The sequence below is a fragment of the Oryzias melastigma genome, linkage group LG8 (genome assembly GCF_002922805.2).
Source record: "Oryzias melastigma strain HK-1 linkage group LG8, ASM292280v2, whole genome shotgun sequence".
Taxonomy (NCBI): domain Eukaryota; kingdom Metazoa; phylum Chordata; class Actinopteri; order Beloniformes; family Adrianichthyidae; genus Oryzias; species Oryzias melastigma.
Window position 1 is genome coordinate 17,499,298 of NC_050519.1, and position 22,529 is coordinate 17,521,826.

The 22,529-nt window shown below is 40.0% G+C and overlaps 1 protein-coding gene and 1 long non-coding RNA gene across 2 annotated transcripts in view; one reads left to right on the forward strand and one right to left on the reverse strand.

The window, feature by feature from the left end:
* Positions 1 to 1,504: 1,504 nt before the first annotated feature.
* Positions 1,505 to 22,529, reverse strand: part of LOC112146172 (myocardin-related transcription factor A) — a 44,163-nt gene continuing 23,138 nt past the window's right edge. The window contains exons 8-18 of the mRNA XM_036213335.1: positions 22,469 to 22,529; positions 20,963 to 21,144; positions 20,685 to 20,850; positions 20,347 to 20,599; positions 20,057 to 20,208; positions 15,770 to 16,579; positions 15,561 to 15,698; positions 8,464 to 8,607; positions 8,303 to 8,386; positions 6,825 to 6,873; positions 1,505 to 6,738 (exon numbers count right to left, since the gene is read on the reverse strand). Coding sequence (XP_036069228.1) covers positions 6,239 to 6,738; positions 6,825 to 6,873; positions 8,303 to 8,386; positions 8,464 to 8,607; positions 15,561 to 15,698; positions 15,770 to 16,579; positions 20,057 to 20,208; positions 20,347 to 20,599; positions 20,685 to 20,850; positions 20,963 to 21,144; positions 22,469 to 22,529 — 2,539 coding nt within the window. The 3' untranslated portion in view covers positions 1,505 to 6,238. The remainder of the gene's footprint in view (positions 6,739 to 6,824; positions 6,874 to 8,302; positions 8,387 to 8,463; positions 8,608 to 15,560; positions 15,699 to 15,769; positions 16,580 to 20,056; positions 20,209 to 20,346; positions 20,600 to 20,684; positions 20,851 to 20,962; positions 21,145 to 22,468) is intronic.
* On the forward strand, positions 11,244 to 17,405 carry LOC118599074. The gene is made up of 3 exons (XR_004948356.1): positions 11,244 to 11,692; positions 15,178 to 15,285; positions 16,093 to 17,405. It is a non-coding gene; the product is annotated as an uncharacterized LOC118599074 (long non-coding RNA).

Sequence of the window (22,529 nt, forward strand, 5' to 3'; positions counted from 1 at the left end):
CCGGGCCTTGACTTTGACAAATAGCCTAAAAAAATCGAAAGAACCCTAAATTAGCCAAAACAGCTTCCATGTAACTGAAATATTAGCTAAAATTCAAAATAGCCTAAAAAAAGCTCCTGAAAATGCCAAAAGAGTCCAAAAAGCTAGACAGAGATAATGTGCACATGGAGTGTGTGCGTAGTCTGCTTCACCTCCAAACACGTATTTTTGTCGTGACGGTCGTCAGGCGTTTCTGCTCATCTGTGTTTATTTGGAGCTTTTACAATAAATTTGATATCGTCCATTTTAAATTATCAATAACTCCTCTTTGTCTCTCTCTTGCTGATTGTGTTTTTAGACAAACTAAACCACAACCCCGCTACATAGTCGGTCTACTACATTGATCTCTGTGTGTATGTGTATGTCTGTTTGTGTTTTGTGTCTTTGTTTTCATCTCTACAGTCTGTTTAGATACAATAATATGATCCCATTTGTCAATTGGGGTATTTTATTGTCAAAAATTTGTTATATTCTGAAATTTGACCAGATTTTCTCGTGTGTCATGGCGTAGGTTCCTGCCAGGACTGACGCGGATCGCTCACGCAAAAAATAGATCACTCGGTGAAACGAGAGCTGCACGGCGCGAGCCAGCTGTGGAGGACTGCGGCGCCGAATGGCAGTGACCTCCATTCCACGCTGCTTCGCTGCGCTTCCGCGTGTGTGTGATCCTGACGTAAGTCGTACCGTTAGGAGAAATTTATTTTACAAATATGAGTACACATTCAGTGCCCTCTAGGGGTTGTTGCTATTTTTTTTTATTACATGCAACTGAGTTTTAGATCGAATTTGAGTTCCACCCCATCCCTAAGGCTTTTCCTTACCCCTACTATTGGAGGGGCATGTGGAAGGGTGGGGGTTTCCAAAACCGTTTTTTTAAGGGCTAATCCTCGTCATAAAGAGGTATGCAGAACCCCTCAGAGATCTCAAGAGTGTTCCGCGTCCCGCTGTGCGTTGGGGGAAGGTATTTTCTTCACACGGTGTGCTCTAAAGCCCAAAAGTTTACATTTAAATTAAAGTAATGAATTTTTATTTTAGCATTACCTTTTTAAAGTTATAAAACCGATGTTGTTATGCAGCTGCACGCTAACGTAGCTGACCAGGGACAATTGATGACATCATCGAGTGGCAGTGACGTTTGAGTTTGAAGACACTATTTTTCCATAACTCTCCGTTAGGAAGGCTAAATGTAGGAGTAGGGAGAAGCTGTAGGGGTAGAGAAGAATCCAGATTCAGTCTAAGTCGCACCCTTGGCCAAACTATGCAAATTAAAAAAATAAAGAATAACCTGACTTATGCTTCAAGAAAATGGTTCCTAAAATATTGGTCAATCTGTTGTTAGAAAATCTAAGATTAAACCATAATTGTTTAAGACCAACAGAAACAGATCATAGTTCAGTATTCAGATATTATTGTCTCTTGCAGCAATGAAAACTCAGAGGCAAATCATTTGCATAAAACAGATTTTTTAGTTTTCAGAAGTACTGATACAGTACGAGGCACTCACAAAAATGACAAGTTTTCAAAAACGTGGTTTGCTTCATCAAACCAAATCACACTTTTTTTTTCCACACAGCAGGAATTTTCCGTTGAGTGCAGACAAGATTCAGTCTAAACACGGACGACTGTTAGCACCAGATCAAGTAAGACCATTTAAGAAGGCTTGCAGTGCATTCACACAACATAATCACATACACATTTTTTTGCCTTCATTTTTTTGTTACATTTCTAAAAAGCCATACAACATGTTTATTTAATCGTTCAGTTGAGCATGAAAGATTTTTGCTCTTTTTTTGTTTCTCAACTCAAGCTTAGTTTGCTCATAAATGAAGGCACAATATGGCAGTCTTGTATTTTGATGTCAGTGAATCTTAATAACTTGAAATGTGCTTTATCATTAAACACAGAGGCAGCATTATGACATGCACCGTTACAGTTCTTAAGACATACCGACTGATTTACTAAGATCCAAAATAGAGACCGCAAAATCCCGTCCTGCGATTTAGTAAAGATTTGTTGGTGATTTACTAAAATTTGTGTTGCAAAAGCAGTACTATATCTCTTCAAGTAGTGGTCCATGTCTTACTGATGCCCATTTCCAATAAATGCCAGATTTAAAGACCCATTTTGATTAAAAAAATCTTGTTTTTGTGTTTTTAACTTGTTGTGATGATGACTTCAAAGCAAAAATAAGCTCCAATATACATTTTTGAGTATTCTTTATTCTAATCGTTGTGAATCAACAGTAGATGAAAAAATTTAGTGCACATTTGTGGGATAAAGAATACGATGGGCGGGTCACAAGCTTCCTGCTCCGCTCCATTCTGATCCATCCACTTGCAGACAAGCAAATCCATGAACGTCTTTGTTTTGGTATCTGGCTCAAAACTGTACGGCTGGATAGCTCTAATATTGGTCGCCATTTTTGTTGTTCTGTTAATGTGAGTTTAGGGGTTTGAGGGGTTGTAAGCTAGCAAGAGCTGACGTAAACGGAGAGCTCTCGGCAACGGGGAGGGAAAGCGGAGGTGGGGTGGGTTCGTACCAAAAGTCCCACCCACAACTCAAAGTTGAATATCTAATGAACTATTGCAGCTACTGCAGAAACTATGACCTAAATAAAGACAGATTTTTTGCATTTGGCTAAAATGGCATAACTCTATGTAAAAGACGACTGGGAACACTTTGAAAATAGATCAAAAGTTAGTCTTTTAAAGATGTGGCACCAAATAGTGTCCATTCATTTGTAGTAACCGTGGTTTTCCAGTGATCCTTATCTATACGCTTCTTGGTAATACTGTATACAGCTTCACTTCCATTCCATTGAAATCTGAAATGTTCATCTTGGCTTGTTGCCAACATTTTGAGGCCGAAAAATACGGTACCATATATTGCAAATGGATCCTGGTTAACTATCACCATTCTGTCTGCGAGGCAAACAATAACCAGTTTCTGACAACCGCAGATTTTTTTAATTTAACGTCAGGGCTACTGATGGAAGATAGACTGTTTTTAAAAGAGAACATACTGTTCATTGACAATTGCTCACCTTAAATCAATGCAATGAGGTTGAATAGAGTTTGCATGAAAGAAACATCCAAGGTTAACATTTGACATTGGCAAAAAGGGGAAACTAGACACGAAAGGTCGGCCAGGAACATTGTAGGGTTGGATGCTAACCCTAACCCCCTGAAACAGAAAAGATGGGCTTCTTCGTCCTCTGTTGTCTCCTCTTTCAAGCAGCAACTACAACCATTTGTGTGTGTTTGTAGTGTCAAGTCATGCTAGTTTGTACCTGCCTTCCAACCTAGGAAGTTCAGAGACAAAAGAATAAAAACTTGTGTCACGTTTAAGCACATTGTGCCACAAACACCCTTATTGCAAGTGCAAAGGCAAGTTTATTGCACTTTCTATTTTTCCCATTTGAAGCAACCCATTTATCACCTGATGTCAAGTTTACACATATTTTTTTACACATGTAAACAAAGTAACACATGTAAGTAAATCAGGCCCATAAAGTTGAAATACTTTTGGTGTCAAAACCTTCACAGAATCCGGCTCTGGGCTTAAAGCACTGTTTTTTATTCAACTTTGAGTCTGAATTCTAATCAGACAAACACTCTTGTCCTTTTACAAAGTGTTTTTACAAACAACAAAGTCCCATATGCCATTAATTTAAGGATGTTTGAAAAAAAAGTTGTGTTGCAGCTGAATGACACACAGGTGTCATGTCCCTGGATGACTTTTGTCAGAAAAATCGTCTAGCAAAACGGAAGTCACCTTTCAGAGAAAATCTCTGCCATGTGTTAGAAAGCGTAGTTTTAGGTCTCAGATGTCACCAAACAACTTTCTCATCTCAGGAAAATGGGTCATATATATTTTTAACAAAATCTATGAAGGCTCGTGAAAAGCTCTGTTAGGTCCCAACAATTGGACAAGAAGTCCTCGTGTCCAAGGTCAACATCTACAGCATCCCTGACCAGATGGCTTCCTGACCAACCCGATATATTTACCTGGACTTGGGACAGGCGCATGGAAAAACTGGAAAGCGCCTCTGTGTGTTTGCAGTAACTGATAGCACCTGGCAGTTCCTGCAGCCAATCAGCTGCTTAGCTTCCAAGATCAGACATTTTTGACATGTTTCTGAGAAGTCTCCGGCAGAAGAAGACAGCGGTCATGTTGAATGCTACATTCCCACCAGCCTAAGCAAGGTGTGTTCAAGCTACCACTTTCAATGAGAAGTCCATGTTAATGTGTGTAAATGTGTGTTTCAGGCTTCCATGTTCAAAACTCTCGCATTTACGCATCACTGTGCATGTTTTTAAGTCCTTGTCTGGCATCTACAAACAAAATCTGCAACCATTGAACACACATTAGGTTTAAGTAGAACTTTGACCAATCGGGGACTTGGATTTGGTCGTGGTGTATAGATGGCGTCCATTTTAATTAAAGGAAGTGCCAACCGATGGAAAATTGATCATGAAGGACAAATTAAATATTTGTGGTGATATGAGATCTACTAAACTAATTATTTTATATATCGGAATAAAGCTGTGAAAGAAAGTCTGGATTTGGACCACTTATGCTTTATTCACACCAGACATCAAATTCGCATCTGCCGCTTCTCCTTTGACGTACGTCAAATTTACTGCTCGACGCCTGCCCTAACACCTTGACATCCCGGCTGCAGAGCAACCGCCAAAGTTTATCTGGACTTTATTCGTTGCCACATCATGGAAAACATGGATGATGTTGAGCGAGTAGCTTGAGTTTATATGTTTTGGAGAGCTCTACAGAAGGGCCAGCAAAGCATGTCATTATGTCTGGGTTCACCAGATCATTGAGTCTCTCCCGGTGTGGTGTACTTCACTCTTGCAGAGGGAGCTGCGCCTTATGGCTGTTTTAACTGTTACTCCCTTCTGTTTGTGGTCCAATTTGAACATTAACCCAAGAGATGAAAAATAAAAATACAACTTTAGGATCTTTTTATTATTCTTGTGATGAAAATAAGAAAATCATCATAAGCCCATGGAGCTGGAGCAGTCCCGCCCGTTACAACAGCACCCAACAGACCTCCCTTCACCCAACAGTAACCGGGACAGTCTGTTGCAACCCTGCGGCCTAAGGGGTTTAAGAAAGTGGATGGAAGTTCAGAACAAAAATCTTTGCATCGAGCGGCCATATTGGATTTGTTTTTCCACCCGCTGATCGAGTCACTGGAAACATGACGAGCCCAAAGGTGAGTCCCTGATTGGTTGACGCATGGCTCAACGCCCAAATCGAGCCACAAGACCTAAGATGGTGTCTGTAGATTGACTTAGCATTAAAACTCGACGCTCCTGCTGTGCGGATTGCGTCTGGTGTGAATCGCAGCATTGGACCAAGCCTCTTCCAACTGTGAGTACACACACTAGTATCGGGTAGTGACAGTCCACTGGACTAAAAGTGCAATCAAGAACCAGCATATTGCATGTTCTTGAACGCAAATCCGTAGCAAAAGACCAATTCTATGATTGTCTTAGAGTTGTTTATAAAGGCTCAGAAAAAGCTCAAGTAGGTCCCGGTCATCAGGCAGGACTCGGCTGTATCTAAGAAAGTCTGTAGGGTTTCAACTGATAGGCAAACGCTTGTTACGTCCAAAAAAGTATTATTATAATTTGGGAAAAGTGATGTCAACAGAGATTTTTTTGTCATGGCCATAACTCTGACCTCAGAGATACATTTGATAAAGCCTGTCATTCAGGTAAACCCTTGATTACCAAAACTGTCTCTGGCAACACGAAATGCCACGCTCTTTGAACTAACATAACTCTTTGACCATTAATGCAATTAACGTAACTCCAACTGATTCTTATTTGAGGAAAAGCTGTTTTTTCCATGTCTGTTCCCAAAATCTGCTGGTTTACAGCAATTGCGTAAACATGTCATTACTGTGAAGTGTTCCATATTCAGTACACAGCTTCTTTTATGTGTGTTTGAATTAGTGAGACTGCGTTTGTTGTTAATCATTGAAGAGTTACGCTAATTCAAAGAACAACACTGGAGCTAAAACTCAGTTTTTTGAAGAAAAAAACTGCCTGATAATACATGAAGAAGTCATTAGTGCAGCAGCGCAGAGACGTCAGACTGCTGGGGCCGGGTCCAGAAGCTGTCAATGGTGCTGGGAATCGCAGTCGTTGAGTTGGGCTCCATCAACACAGTCATGCTATAGACAGGAATCCCAGTGCAAGTGCAGGTCGGAACTATCCAGGAAGTCCGTGGAAAAGACACTGACAGGCGTTGGAGGACCCAACGGGGCCAAGGTGGGCGTGTCTTCATCCCGGTCTCCCCCCGTGCTAAAATCCAGCCAGTCTTTGTTGTCAAACCCCCATCCTCCCACAGCATCAAGGGTATCCATGGGAGACGGAGGATGGTCCAGAATGCTGGGGGTGCACAGCAGCTGGCTGTGAAGGTCATCGATCAGAGTGATAACCCCCCCTGGCTCCACCCCCAGCAGAGGCTTTCCGGTTGTGCTTTCCAGGAAGTCCTCCAGGCGTCCACTCGTCGAGAGGTGTAGTTTCTCCTCCTGTAGCTCAGGCTGGAGAGAGGCGCCGGGCTTGGAGGGGTCAGGGCTAAGACGGATGGGCGGGGCAGGAGAGAGGGAGGAGAAGGAAGCTGGATGTAGAGAGTCCAGAGAGGGGTCTGGGGCAGGTCTGAAGGACATTTCTAAAGGGAAAAAAGAGGTTTTTACAGAGAAAACAAGAATAACAGTACAAAGAGACTATTTTCTCCAGAAAAATGAAGCGCCATACCTCCAGCCTGCAAAATGATGTCAATGATATCACCTTCCTTCTCTTGATCCTGAAGACAGACATTCACATGATAGTAAAACGACAGAATATACTGAAAGCCGAGTCTGTTGGCTTAAAGGGTAACCAAACAGGGACGTTTGAGGCTGACTCCACCCACAGCTGAAATGTGAAAATCCAGTCAAAAGGGGTGGGGCTGGGGAACAGGACTGTTATCATTACTGGAGCTGTGGTTCATGACATGGGACTTCTGAAATGATGTGGGACTTACAGGGTTTGACCAATCACAAAATTCAACTGTAATACCTTGATTCAACCTCTAGGGGGCAGCACACAGGTGGTTTCTGACTATATTTTCAAGAGTTAAACAAGTCTACTTTAATTTATCAAAAAATTGGCAATGACCAACAGACAGCCCCATTTATAGAGGTCAACATCCAAAAAAAAGTTGAATTAGCTTTTGGTTACCCTTTAAAGACCAAATACTTGATAATTATCTGATTTCTTCAATGAGCAGTCTTTTCAAGTGACCACGTCTAAAGAATAATCAAACATAGATAGATTTCTCCCCAAAAAGATGATTTTTGTCCTTGCAAGTATACACAGTTATTCAGTTCTGTTTCTTAGTTTTTCCTGAAATTACAACTTTATTCTCGTAAAAATACCACCTTTTCTCATAGTTTACCACTCCATTCTTGTACATTTCTTACTTTTATTCTCATTAATTAACTACTTTTGTCATGTAAAATTACAACCTTGTTCTTATAGATTGATTGATTGATTGATTGATTGATTGATTGATTGATTTGGTTTATTTCAAGCATAGATTGCGGAAAATACAGGAGGACAAAACATTTTTCTTTTCAAATTCATTGTATAAATTACAAAATGCATTTATTAGAAAATAGAAAACAAACAAACAAACAAAAACAAAGATACACTATGTCACATTTGATTCATTAAATTAGTACTTATTAACTAAAGTTAAGCAGATTTTGACTGCTAGAAAAGGAGTGGGAACAAGTGAATTTATACAATCCCACTTAGTTACCTAATTTTATAGATTTGCATAGTTATGTAATCCAGTTCTGATAAATGTACTCACAAATATTTTTATTTTTTATCATTCTATATATTTTTCAATTTAAAAATATACATTGTTACATTTTCTCACAAATCTGTTGTGTGACATCAGAAACTATCTATGTATTCTCAACAAATCAGAGAAAACCAAAGTTTAGGATCCAGGTGTGATCCTGGGTAGTGCGCTAAAGCTACGACTGTCTAATCATCTGTGTTTATAAAGAACAAATCTGCAAAAGTGTTTAAAGTAACAGGGCATTTGAAAAGAGCCGTGAGTTTGTACAAGATCAATCAGAGGATTGATTGAACATCTAGTAGTTTTGTGGGTAATGTAAACAGGCGTAATGAAACCAATCATCCCACGTGTTTTTAGAAATGACAGTAAAATCTGCTCTTACATTGTCATCAAGCAGAGAAGATGCTGTCTTAACAGAAGCAGGAGACACCGGACTCAACAGGACATCTAGATCACCGCACAAATCCTAAAGAAAAACAAATAAGTTTAACCTTCGCTTTCTGTAAAACACTATAAATCTTTTCTTTTGAGGTGGCTGCTTACAATTTGAAAGGCGGGTGTGGCGGGGTTTCTCCTCCTCAAAGCGGGGTCCTGGTCTGTAAAGAAAGGCTGCAGACTGGAAGGAGCTCCCGAACATCCCTCCTGTTCTGGTTGATGTACGGAAGCCTGAGCTGCTCCTTTCTGAGCCTTAAATGAGATAAAGATCAAATATATGCTGAACTAGACACAACAGGAAACAATTCTGATGTTTTACTGTCAAGTGGAAAGATGACTGAGCTTTACTTTCACAATGTGATCTTGAATATAGACTCAGATATTCATGTTATGCACTTTACCCTTCATCAGCATGTTTTATAAGTGGAAAGATTTACTTATCATGCTAGAATGTTTACATTCAAACATTGGTGGACATATTATGTATGACTAAGTTAAAATCACACGCAATAGTATTATTTATATGTAAATGCAAAAGAGAAAAAAAGCAGTAAAGAAATAGAAAATACTTGTGCATTTTTAAGAGGAATCTCTACTATTGCTCCATTAATAGTAAATAAATTAAATGTTTAAGTTTGAGGCAACTAATGAAGAAAAACAGAAAATTATTTGATTCAAATTGCATATATCAAAAATGCATATTCTATGACAGTTTTGTATGATTTCCAAACTACATTGAAGCATGTTTTGACAACTTTGGAACAACAACATCAACACGTGTTTAGAAATTGTTTCCATCACTGAAAAATGCTGTTTCAGTGCAGGAAAATAACCTGTGAGCTTGGAGAGCTGTCATGCCTCTCTGAAAAATATACCACTAAGAATACCATGATGCCAAAAAAAAAATCCCATGGGTCACTCCAAAGATTTAGGCCTCATTTCAAGCTTGATTTAAGTTGATTTTTGAGAAATTTAAAGGTAAATGTACAGTACTTTCCCCATGTAAAAGGCATTCCATCAAAAAATTGACAAACAATTATAAATATTTTGGAATTAAGATTTCTTGTACACTAAAAAATATTTTATATGAGAAATAATAGTATTGATCATAAGTTGTTGCTCATAGCAGACGCTAAAATACTGACAGGGTTTAGGAAAAAAGCACTTTATTTACCCACTGACTCCAATTTGATCCACACATTTTAAACATGGTGTAGCTCTATTATAAATAATTACTTTTTGCATCCTTTCAGTACAGCAAGTAACTTGAAAAAATAAGTAAGAATAAGTGATTATTTGTACCATAAAGTTTTGAAAATCAATTAAACTTTTTCCGGCAAAAGTGTTTTTTGACATTTCATGGAGGCGGCCATTTTGAAATGAACAGGAAAAGACCTTCTACTGCCCCTAGTGGATGGATGATGAACCACAGGGCAGAAGACGGACCGAGTTATTGACCATGGGTTTAGAAGGAAAGCTTGGATGATGATAATGAGATAGGGTTCTCAGACATGTGTGTATCAAATATGATATGAATGGTTATATAGGATTAAAAGAGACAATATAACACACTTTTGGGTATTCATGTATATTAAAAAAGTATCAGGGTTTGTAGGACTAGTTCGTTTTTTATTTTTAATTTTTATTTATTTTTTTTGTCTATGCCAAATGAAACAAAAGAAAATACATTTGAATAAAATAAAAACGAAGTCACAAAAACAACATTAAAAAGTTGGAAATTTCTACTGTGAATGAAAGTGAAGCAGTGAGTAAATAAAATGATCCTCAGGAAAACTGGGGTCTTAAAGTTGAGTCATGGCTTATAATCTGTTCCTCCTAAAATGTTTCTCATCCGGGAAGCTTAGGGGAAACTGTAAGTCCAAATAACATGAGTCAACCTCAAGACGACACCTGGATGAATGAGGGTGTTCATCAACATATTGCTAAGATATCCTTTTTAGACATGAACAGAGAGGATTTAAATACTTTTACACTACTTTTTTTGTTTTTTGTTTTACCACAATAGTGTTTAAATAGACTAAAGCACTTTTTTCATAAACATTTCCATTTCTGTAGCCCCTTCTGTAAAATAAAAGTTTTGAGAAAAAAAAAAAAGTCTAAGGGAAAAATGTTTGGCGCTCACAGAGTTCCATTAATTTCTGACGTTTCCAAGACAGGCTTTGTCCTGAAGACGGAGTGCCCCCGCGCACCTGCACTCCGGAGGAAACACTGTAAACCTTTGCGGTGGAGTTTTTGTCCTCGTCCCTTTGCTCCATAAATCATAGTAATGGAGAATGCTGTTGGAGTAATTAGCAAAGTAATAATAACCAGCACCGGGGCCGGTGTCAGTTCCTTATCAAGAACAGCTGTCATTGTCTCAAGCAGGAGATGTAATTAACTTTCACAGCCGTTGGACGCGCTGCAGCAGCTCTTCCGTTCGCTCCTTAACGGGATGTTCTGTTCTGCACCAGAGGCAGCAGAAAAAAAAGAGACTCCAGGCTCTGTGCTTTAAAATAAACGGTCACACTGGGAGTTGTAGAAAGATGGCAACATGTTGTTGGAACTACAAGTTATAAAAGTTCATTGCATCACCTGGCAAAAAAACAGAAAGAATTACTGTTATTTAATGGATTCATCTTCTGTTTTAACCCTTTGGTGTTATTAATCAATCTATGATTTACCATCTAAATAAATAAACCTATAGTTGTCCACACATCCTTCCAACAACCTTCAGAACCTGAATTATCCCTTGCAGGGTCACTGGGTTGCTGGAGCCTATCCCAGATATGGGTGTATGCCAGAGGTGGGGACTCGAGTCACATGACTTGGACTCGAGTCAGACTCGAGTCATGAATTTGACGACTTTAGACTCGACTTGGACTTTCCTACCTCTGACTCGTGACTTGACTTGGACTTTGATATACATAACTTGTGACTTGACTCGGACTTTAGCCCTCTGACTCGGAAAGACTTGCCATTTTCCCCCCAAATCCACGGATTATAAAGTATAAAGTATAAAGAGAGAAAGCCGCGCGCACTGCGGTCTCTCTATCCGTCTTATTTACATCCGTCTGCGGTGTCGGCCCAACATCCAATCAAATTAGAGCCACGTTTGATTGATGTGACAGTCAGACCAATCAAATTGCAGAAAAACATAGTCCCGCCTCCCCTTTAAAAGCACGAGTTCCTGTTTGCCGGTGTTTTTAGTTGTGGCATAAAAGTTTTGAGATCGTCAACAACAAACGGTTTGCAGTTCGGAGAACATGTGGATTTAAGGATTACTCACAGAGATTCAACATCAACTAACTTCATCTGACTGTAGGAGCAGCAAAATCAAGTAAGTTCTGAGTGAAAGCTGGCGCTAGCTTAGCGGCTAACCGCTAGCTGCTGTTAAATGAATGAGACTGTAAACTCTGTTAGCACTGTGACACCGTGCAGCTTAGTATAATCACAGAGTGACAACAGGTGATTTGGACATTTCCACCGCTCAGATTTTTACCTGGATCTGGGCGGGACGCGAGTGATCATAGCGGGAGCAGCAGGGCTGCTGGGGAGCGGGCTCGGTCGTTTTCTGATATAAATCCAGCAAATGTATTATAGAATTCACGGAGATGCTGCATGAGGGTTCTTTCTTTCCCTTTTTTCGGTCTACCACTATTGCTGCTTTAAGTTTTATGGTGTGTTTTAGTAAAAAAACATCCTCTTTCTCTGGGGGTCACATTCCCTCTTGAATATTTGCTGTTCCTTCCTTTTTTTCATTGACAAAATATTTTCATTTACTGCTTTATGAGTTTTTAGTTTGCATGTCTTTATTTTAGTGTTTCACCTGCTATCATGAGATGTGTACTTCTGATAAAAGAGTTGTCCACCATGAATACAAGTTATTTGATTCTAATGAATTTAATCATGAATATACTCATAATCTCTGTATTCAGAGTATTTCCTGTTCAAGTACAGCGTGAACAAAGTAATATTTTGTGCATAACTGTGCAATATATTTATACATAAAATTTAATTTAAAGTCATTTTATAAATATATGTACATATATATATACACACCAAATTTAGTTTTACATTTAGCATTTTTGTTTTGAATTCTACTTTTCTGTCTTGAATACAGAATTTAACTTAACTCCTGTTAACTTAAAGTGAGATATTTTGACAGTAAGTTGACAGAAATGTTGTACTGAATACAAAAAAAATTGTATCTCAAACAACAAAAAATCTATTTCATAACAGAAATGTTAAACATAAACTTAGATGTACTATTCATATATATATTTTTTAGTTTTTTTGGAGTCAAACTAAACCACTCTGCATTTTACATTTTTCCTCAGTTCTTCTTCCTGTATCTGCTCTGTTTATAAAAAATGCTGAAATGAAACAGAATCATAAGTAGATAAGTATACTGGTTTATAAATCAGACTGAGAGAGTCAGTACCTCATCACCCACAAACTTAAAGGCCTCGTGCAGTGGCAATTTTTTTCTTCATTTAGAAAGTCAATGGAACTTGGAAAACGAATCTGATAAAAATATTGACTTAAAATGATCCAGCGCGGTTTTATTGATCATTTTATGGTCGTGCACAGCTCTAAATTTGGGCGATAGGTGGTGATGGGCGGGGGCTGCGCGTGACGTCACTTCAGGGATCCCAGAGTGTAAACAACAATGGCGGACGGTTTGAGAAGCGACGTAGACCACGATTTAGCGGATATTTCTTTGGATGAAGGTGATGAGCCTTCATCAAACATGGAAATTTTAACGACACAGGGTTTGGAGGGTGTACAGCCCTACCAGTTTGAACTGGAGGTTTCCTCATCTGAGGATACAGGGGCTTCGGATGACGATGGTGAAAGCTCATACAGCGATGGCGGGGAGAAGACGATCAAACTTGACTATAGAGGAAGTAAAAGTGTAACAAGGTTTCCGTAGGTGAACCTGTGGAAAGATCATTACCGGAAAAGGAAAGGCGCCGCAGCCGCGGAGCGTCCTTTGTCGTCCTCCCCCAGGGCCCTGTGTATTTTAATGTCTATTCCTCACATAAAGAACTCCAAAGTGGTAGTTCGATTCATTCATGCATTTCTGAGTAATCCTCTACAAACTGTGCTCTTAGCAGCAGCCCCTCCCATACCCACGAAAACGAGCGGGTCCTCATGATCTGATGTCACAGAGTGAGACCGCCCCTTTCAGGAAGAGTATGCTCTGATAGCTCCGCCCCCAGTCTAACACCAACACCCAATTTCTCCACAGAGCTAATGATGATCAGCAAAAAACACGTTCATTTTAGATGCAGAATATCGTATATCTTCCTGTTGTGTTTTGAATAAATTCCAGCTCAAACAGTTTGTTACTTTAGATGCGGGACTCCTTTAACCCCCCCCATTGGGTACAGTCTTGAGTGTATTTTTGTTGTGAAGCGGTGTAGCGATGGCTGGGCCTACTGGCAGATATATGGTATGTGCATCCATCCTTGAAAAAAATGGATCTTTATTTTTGAGGGAAAAACGAATACACACTGCTGGTTCTAGAATGAAATCAAATGGGCGGCAGCCACACGCAGCAGCAGGCGGAGCCTCAGGAATCCAGTTGTTTTACTTCCGGGTAGGACAAAAACTAAAGAAAATAGCTGGTAGTATTTCATAAATGTTTTTTTAGTGTTCCAAAGGTAATATATGATCATATATATGGATATAGTTCACTCTGAAAGGCTTAAGAAAATCATGGTATGACCCCTTAAATATCCAGACTACCCTGGTTCCCTGCTGTCTCCATCTAACCTCATTTCAAATGCGGTTAACTGCGTTTTTGTTATAGAGAAATTATTTTGGATTTTGGAAATGGGAATTTAGCTAAAATGCTTGCAAAATACAGTTCATAAAAGCACACATGATCTGTGTAATTAATATTACATTGTTTTTGAAATGACTCGAAATGTCTTGAAACATTATTAGTAGGACTTGTGACTCGACTTGAGACTTGTTGGGCTTGACTTGTGACTCGACTTGGGACTTGAGTGCTTTTGACTTGGGACTTGACTCGGACTTGAGGACAAAGACTTGGGACTTGACTCGGACTTGCAAAACAATGACTTGGTCCCACCTCTGGTGTATGCACACCGGATCCAGAAAGATCCCGGCTAGGATTTGAAACCTTCTCACTGTGAGGTGAGAGCGCTAACCACTACACCACCATGCAACTCTTTATTTGCATCCAGAATTGTATATAATACAATCCATTGTGATTCCTAGTGTTTTCAGTCAAAACTTATGTGTTATACAGCAGTGGTCCCCCAAACCCAGGCTATTCAGACTGAAACTTTTTTCTGGATTATCTATGGAAACAAACTCTGGTTCACCTTAAGCTGACCAAATGTGTCCAGTCTGAATACATCAGATCTCAAGCCTTTAAACCACTTCAGTTCCCTAGGAGACGGTGTGGAGAAATGACAAGGCTGATCCCACAAGGTTGAAGATTTGAGCACACATCCCACTTCCTGTATTTACTTCCTGTCAGACTTCAAAATAAGAGCAAAATTCATTTAACACACCTATTAAACACCTTTTATTTGACACCTACTGAATTGTTGGTTGAACATTTTGATCCGAATTATAGTAAAAAACTTAAATTAAGTTTTTTCGTTTTTTTTTTTTTGGTGGGTCAATTTGACCCAGATACAAAAGATTCCCTTTTTTATTGGACCTTGATTTAGATTTTAAAACAAAAACACATTTTTAAAAAAACGTTTTCTTTCCCATATCTATAATTGAAAACGGGTCATTTCTGACCCTCTCATTAACTTTACTTTCGTTGGGTTGTTACAGGAGCCGTTTCTGTTTGGATCCACTCTTTACCCCGGCAGCCTGAAAAACCTGGTGGGATGGATTTCCTGGAGGAGACTGAAGTGGCTAAACCAAGTTAAAAATTGCAAAGTAAGATACTGTTCATAAATAATCTCTGCAATCGTGGCTTCTAGCTTGACTGAATTTTGCTGCAGCTCAAGTGTTTTTGCCCCTTTGGGTGAGCTGAGTTTGAATCTCTAACTCCGCCTGAAGTGTTCATCATTACATAACAATTTATAATCTTTCATAGTTATTTGGGATTACTGGCTAATTTTCACATTAATTCCATTTAAATCTGATAGTTTTGTGTCTGTAAAACCTAACAGAATTTTAAAATGAAGATTTTTTAAAACCCACTGACGTACCTGCAGTGGGATGCTCTTGGCCGCTCTCCTGCCATCGTTTCTGCTTTGGTCTGTGTTAATGTGGCCGTTTGGTGGAATTAGGAAATGTTTCCCGTCGGGGGTGGAGTTGTTCTGCAGGTTCAGGTTCTTTGGACACTTCTGAACAAAAACAAGAAAAACATGAACAAAAGTGCTATAAAATGATCAGTCATCGATGTGTGATGCATTACCTGCTGCTTCCCATGCATTTGTATTTCCTGCAGCTGCTTGGTTTGTTTCTCCTTAAACTGCCTCTGAAGCAGAGACCTCTGCTGCTTTGGTTTGTCTTGTTGCTTCGGCGGCCTCGGCTGCAGATGTTCCGAGTGTTGCTGCTTCTGCTGCTCTCTTTGTCTCATTTGCAGTTTTTGAGGGTTTTTCGGCTTCTGTTGGGTCCCGTGAACGCACCTGTGAATCGCCTGCTGCTGCTGAGCTAACTGCAGAGCAGGCGGCTTTTTCTGTGGGATTCTCTGGTCAGGCCGTAGTGACAGATGCACCCAGTCCTTTATCTTTTCAGCTGCAGGTGGAGATGGAGGACGGCGAGGAGGTCCCACAGATGCTCCACCTATATCCACCTCGACGGCTTCCTGCTTGATGGTTATCCTGGTGGAATCCAGCTCAGGGGAAATTTGAGGAGAGGCACAGGAGTTATCCGGAGGTTCTTCTTTAACTTTTAGAAAAACCCGAGGCTCCGGGGCTCCTCTGCTTTCAAGCTCCAGCTGCATCCTCAGCACCTCCACCAGCTTCTGCTTCTGCTTCAGCATCCTGGTGAGCTCTGCAATCTGCTTGTCCTTCTCCTGCAGCATTCTGTCTTTGTCTGCCGTCACCAGAGGGGCTGCGGCCGAAGTCGCAGGGGACGCAGGCAAGCGGTGTTTCTGCAGAGACACAGACTTTAAGGAGAACTGACAAGGTGTTCTGGTGCTACAAGGGGGCTCTTTCTTAATGTTGGCAGGACGTCGAGCCACCGAAGACGGCTGAAGGTTGAACTCAGTGGGAGAGCAACTCTGGAGAGACAGAAAAAAAGACATTTTTAACATGACATTTTGGTCTTTCCTCTGCATGTTTTTTTCAACTTTTACTTAGATTTTTGCAGCCTTTTAATAATAAATGTTACTAAATAGTTGCATTTATATTACATAACTGGGCTTTTGTCATTCAGTTATGCTCTCAGCCTCAAGAACTTAAACATGCATTATGCAAATCTCATCAAAATTCAATTTTCTTTAAGAATATAATATGGTTGCAAAATACAGATGAAGATTTATTAGCCAAAAAATGTACTTAGGAATAGAAATAGATTATTTTTAGGTACATGTTAAAAATTAGACATCAAAATAACAAGTAATGTCAGAAAACAAAAGGGAACTTAAGGTGAAACTGTGCAAATACAGTGTAACAGAAAACAGTCAAAACAATAAGTAAGTAGAACTTTTGGAAAATAAAAGGGTATTTATTTACTAGGGATGCTACAATTCTCTGTTCAAAACTGAACTCTATGTTTACACCATTGCATAGAATTTTAGGGAAAGTGAATTGTTGCATTCTTCTGCATGCATAATATTTATGTTAAAAGTGTCAAACACGTGTGTTGTGCTAAATTTAATACATTTAATTGTGTTTTATTACATTACATCAGAGATAGTATTAGCGAACTAAAATGACTTTCTTAGCTGTTTCTTGATTATTAGCAAAAAAATAATTTTCCAGATTTTTTTTTTTGTTTTTTGTTCTTATCCAAAAATCGAGGTTTCAAACTGAATCGAAGGGAAAGTAAATCATTGCATCCCTGGTGTCTCAACCAACATTAAATAAATACTGTTTTTTTGTTTACATCCCTTATTTGCTATTTACAGCTTTGCCACAAGATGTCACTAAATCGTTGAGATGTTTTCTTGTCAAAAAAATGAAAAAAACTTACAGTATAATTGTGTGATGTATTGACAACAACACACACGACTTCACATTGTTTGTATTAGGGATGCCAACATTTTCGGTTTAAAACTGGACCGAATGCTAAACCGTCAAAACACTTATATTGGGCTCATTTTAAAAATTACTTAATATTTTATACCAGGGGTCCCCAAACTGTGGCCCGCGGGCCAGATCCGGTCCAGCTCCACATTGTTCCCCTCAAACACTATCAGAGACGTATAATTTTTTTTCTCAATCTGCCGATCGAGACGCAGATAGAACGTGAGGATAGAATATTTCTTGAGTTATTTAAGATGTGGCCATGTGTGGCTTTCTGTAAAGACATAAATGTTTACGTTCAGGCTGCGATTGTTACACTTTTTCTGTTAGCCTACAAACCGACCCCGGCCCCCCACCAGAGAAGACAACAGTCATGTGGCCCTCACAAGAAACAAGTTTATACAGTTATTTAGTATAAACCAACTAAAAGGTTTGTTTATGTAAAGGTTTTTCTGTTTCTTCATATGTGGCTCAGTTAGCTGGGTGTAGGACTGGTGTGCGGGAAACCAGGTTCACTTCTCAGGGGCACGATGGACTTAATCCAGAGTGGGTCCAAAGACCCTTTACGCTGCTGTATAACTGTGTAGCCACAGGGGAGCTGAGTCTGAATTCTTCCCCTACCCCAGGGGTCAGCAACCTTTAACAGTAAAAGAGCCATTTGGACTTGTTTTCTAAAAAACCTAGAAGGAGCCGCATTGATTTACTTTTAGAAATTTGGATAGTTCATGACCATTTTTACAAAAAAAAAAAATTATTATTATTCCTATTTTTTGGCACGATCAAAAGAAAAAATATAAAAAGAAACTAGCATCTCTGAAAATGTAATTCTAAATTTTTTTATTTTTACCTTTTAGTAGGTAAAAATGAGTAAAAATTGTAAACGCCAAATTAGACAAAAAGCTAGCTTGTTGCTTAATTACTAGCTAAACACCAAAATAGCCTAAAATTCCTAATTAAACTAAATTACTCAAAAGTGTTAGCCTGTTGCTAAAATAGAAGCTAAACTCTAATTTAGCCTAAAAAAATCTTAGTAGATAACAAATTACCAAAAAACTTTAGCTTATCGCTAAATTTTTAGCTAAACTCCAAATTAGCATAAAAACTCAATAGAGGCCAAATTAGGCAAAAAAAAGCTAACTTGTTTCTTAATTACTAGCTAAACTCCAAAATACCCTAAAGTTCCTTAGTAAACTAAATTACAAAAATTAAAAAACGTACTATTATATTATTTTTCTTCAGCCAGAGAGCCACCATGGAGAGAGATAAAAGAGCCACATGTGGCTCTGGAGCCACAGGTTGCAGACCCCTGCCCTACCCTATGACTTCTCCCTACCCCTAGATTTGGCCCTCCAAACAGAAAGTTATGGAAAAGCCCTAGCTATGTCCGAATTCCTTCCCCACTCACTATATAGTGTGCTATATAGTGTGTTCGCCATTTTCTAGTGCTGTACGGATCTACAATTACAAAATTGAGTGCACTAGAATTTCCCAGAAGTCTTTGAGCAAAACTAGCATGCATCCATGGTCACTACATAAGTAAATATAGGCCACAATGCATTGTGTTGGACATTTTTTGCCAAAAAATGTGTTTAAATGTATTTTTTTAATAAACTATCAATATTTTTACCATCAGAACACAGTGGAGTTAGAAATAGGCGTGGTGAAGTGTTCGTATTGATTCGATTTTCACTTTGTGAAATCGGTGACGTCATATCTGGAATTTAGCAAAATGAAAGTAAAGTAGTGATCATGGTGTCAGAATTGATTTTAAAATTCAGGGCACTAGATAGTTTTTTAGTAGGTGGGAACAAAACCAGTTTCTTCAAATTTGGACAGCACTCAATGACATCATAGGTATTCGCCGGTCAGCTGCATTAGTGCGTAGCTGCTAGTGCTCGGAAATTCATAACAACATTGGTTTTATAGTTTTAAAAAGTCATGCCAAAATCAAAGATAAATATTTTCATTTAAATGCAAACTACTGAGCTTCAGAGAACACCCATGAAAAGAAAAGCGCAGCATGACCCGGAACTGCGTCACGGCGGAGGGTTCTGCGGCGAGGGTTAGCCCTTACAAAAACAATCGGACACTCCTATCACTACAAAGATCTCTACAGTTGGAGGGGTAGGAGAAGAATTCAGTTTTGGCTTGGGTCTCCCTGTGCCGGTCCCCAGTCCAGATAAAATCCATGGTTGTGTTAAAATCGGTCAAAGCTGATTCGCTGTGGCGACCCCTGAAGGGTTGTGCTGAAAGGTAATGAAACCCCAAAAAAGACCCAAATATTGAGGTTTGTACTGAATTGTGGGGAAAGTGAATTATTGTATCCTTCTTTAAACTCCACTGAAAGCTGTTGTTCTGACACAATGTTGCTGGTATTTAATCAAAAGTGTATGAAATCAGCAGATGTGATGCAACAGTTTGCGGATGTTCTGTCTAGTCCTGTGGGTAACTCAAGGGTGAAGCAGGTCGTCTGTGCATTTAATGAATGTGTTTCATGAAAAGGGCCTGACCAGTTGTCCCAGCGGGTCGCTGTTCAGGCTGATATATTTGGGGCTCTTTGACGAAGGCGAGTTTAAAGGAGGGGGGAGGGGGTTGATGTGGTCTCCACGTCTCATGAGCTGCTCTGGGCTGGAAGCAGGACTGACTCCTTTTCCTGCATCAGCTGCGCAGGAACCAGAAGAAAAGGCGGGAATGAGTGAGCACAGGGAATTTATCCACAAGAAGCCGTACTGAGCGCGCTCGTTACTTTCTTTTCTAAAAGCAGAACAGCATTGAGCAACTTTCTGATCAGCACACCTACCGCTAAAAGAGGACGTTTCAAGCTGTTGAAACTGCAGTTCCTGTGACGAACGGTCACCGGCGGTCGCAGCAGTTTTGCTGGATTCCGGAGCATCCTCGAGCTCCAGCCCTTTGGTACCCTCTGCTGTTGGAGAGGAGGTAAAGTCACAGCCTTGGTTCTGTTCCTGGTAGCTCCTCAGCCTCTCGATGAGGTTATTCTTAGTGCCTGAGATGGGCAGGCTGCGGAGTTTCAGCTCAGACCTCAGCTCTGTGACCTACAAAAATTGCATTTTTAACCTAAAGCACTCCCATTTGCCAAACACAACTTTTGCTGTCCTTGAGGTTATGGATATTTCTCACCTTCATATCATCCAGATTTGGATTTGCTGACACTGCTTTGATCTCAGCTAACGAACTCAGACAGATGTGGCTCTGCTGGTGGGGGAGGTCGGTAGAGGGGGGGGCTGTAGATTGCGGTGAAGAGGAGGATGTTGTACTTGAAGAGGATGACTGCTTCTGATCTCTGCTAAGATAAAGTAGAGTAATATTGCCCTCCATGCTTCAACAAGACACTGTGTTCCTTCAACTTGTTGGATGTTAAGACGTGACTGGGGCAACATGCATGTAGAGTTACTCACGTGGGCGGTGCAGGCAGAATGGTGTGGTAGTTGTGGTTCTGCTGCTGACTGAGGATTTGTAGTTGCAGGTAGAGCTGCTGCTGCTGGAGGATCTTGGCGTACGACGAGTCCAGATGAGGAGGGGACTCTTTATCTCCCTTTCGGTCAGGAGGAATATACTGATGGTACTTCAATTTCTTGATCTAGAAGGCCACATATGACCATTATTTAACACCAATGACATCACTTAAGCCTTGGTAGCAACGGGTAGATACGAGGCGAAAAATGGGCAAACTTGTACGTAGAGATGAAATATCAAGGTTGTAGCGATCACTTATGCAACACATAGGGGTAAGGTAGATTTCTCATTTTTTCAACCCCCCCAAATTCTGTGGACAGTGCAAGGGGCCATTATTGCTCTTCTTGAGTGCTCAGTATATGCAACTTTATTGTAGACAATAAAAAACAATGGACAAAGCAAGGTGTTGACGTCACCCACAGAAATTCACTACTTTCAGCTTTCAGGCCATCACCCTGGCTTCCTGATACCTCCGCCGCCATGTTGAAACCCATCGACAGTGATTAGTCCGAGTCGGTCTGAGTCATGTTTGTAAAGGAACTACTGTCACCAACCATGAGTGAGCTTGTTCATATCCACACCCCTTCCACTGAAAGCGGCTCGGGAGAAGCTGTCAATCAAACGTTCAAGGTGTGGCCAGTGAGCACCACATGCTTTTACTGAGGCATCTGATTGGTCAGTTTATGACTTGAATAACTTGCAATAAAGAAAAAAAAATCTTTAAAATGATATGTATTAAAAAAATAGGATTACTAAGAAGATGCTAAGAAGAATGTATCAGAGCAAGAATTGTTACCCTGAAAATAAGAAATGAGAAGAAATAACTGTCTATTTCTCTATAGGGGTCTATGGGATTTTGACTTCTTGGAACCAGCAGTTACTTCCTGTTTGGAACATGAGAGGGGAGGGACTGAGCTTTCTAGTGATTCTACAGTCTAAGGCAGGGATAGACAACTCCATACCTGCAATGTTTGGATGATTTCCAGATATCCAAGCCCTACTCATGACTGATTACCTGGTCCAGGTGTGTCCAGTCAATACCTACATGCCAGAAAACAGGCAGGAATACGGCCCTCAAGGCCTGGAGTTGCCTATCCCTGGTCTATGGCATACAGCCTATGGATTTGTTCCGTCAGTGTGGAGCCAGTACACACACCTTACTAATGCTAGTGACTAGAACGTGGTGTCAGGACACCATAGAACAGCATCGTTAGTGCATGCAACTTATATTTGCCTACAAACACTTTACAACACACTTACCACTCACACCACAATTGTATCTTCCAGGAACGTTTTATGGTCCCTTAAGGTCGCCGTACAAGCCTCAAGGAAACTGTATGAACACACCTGTGCTCACCTTGCAATGCAGTTACACCTCCCTGCTACCTACACGGTCCCAGACGACAAAAACCTTAAACATGCTTAGAAAAAGACATATAACAGTGTACCTTTGGCTTGTTGTCTTTGGTTTTCTTGTTTTTCTGACAGAGGCGGTCGGAGTTCAGTTTA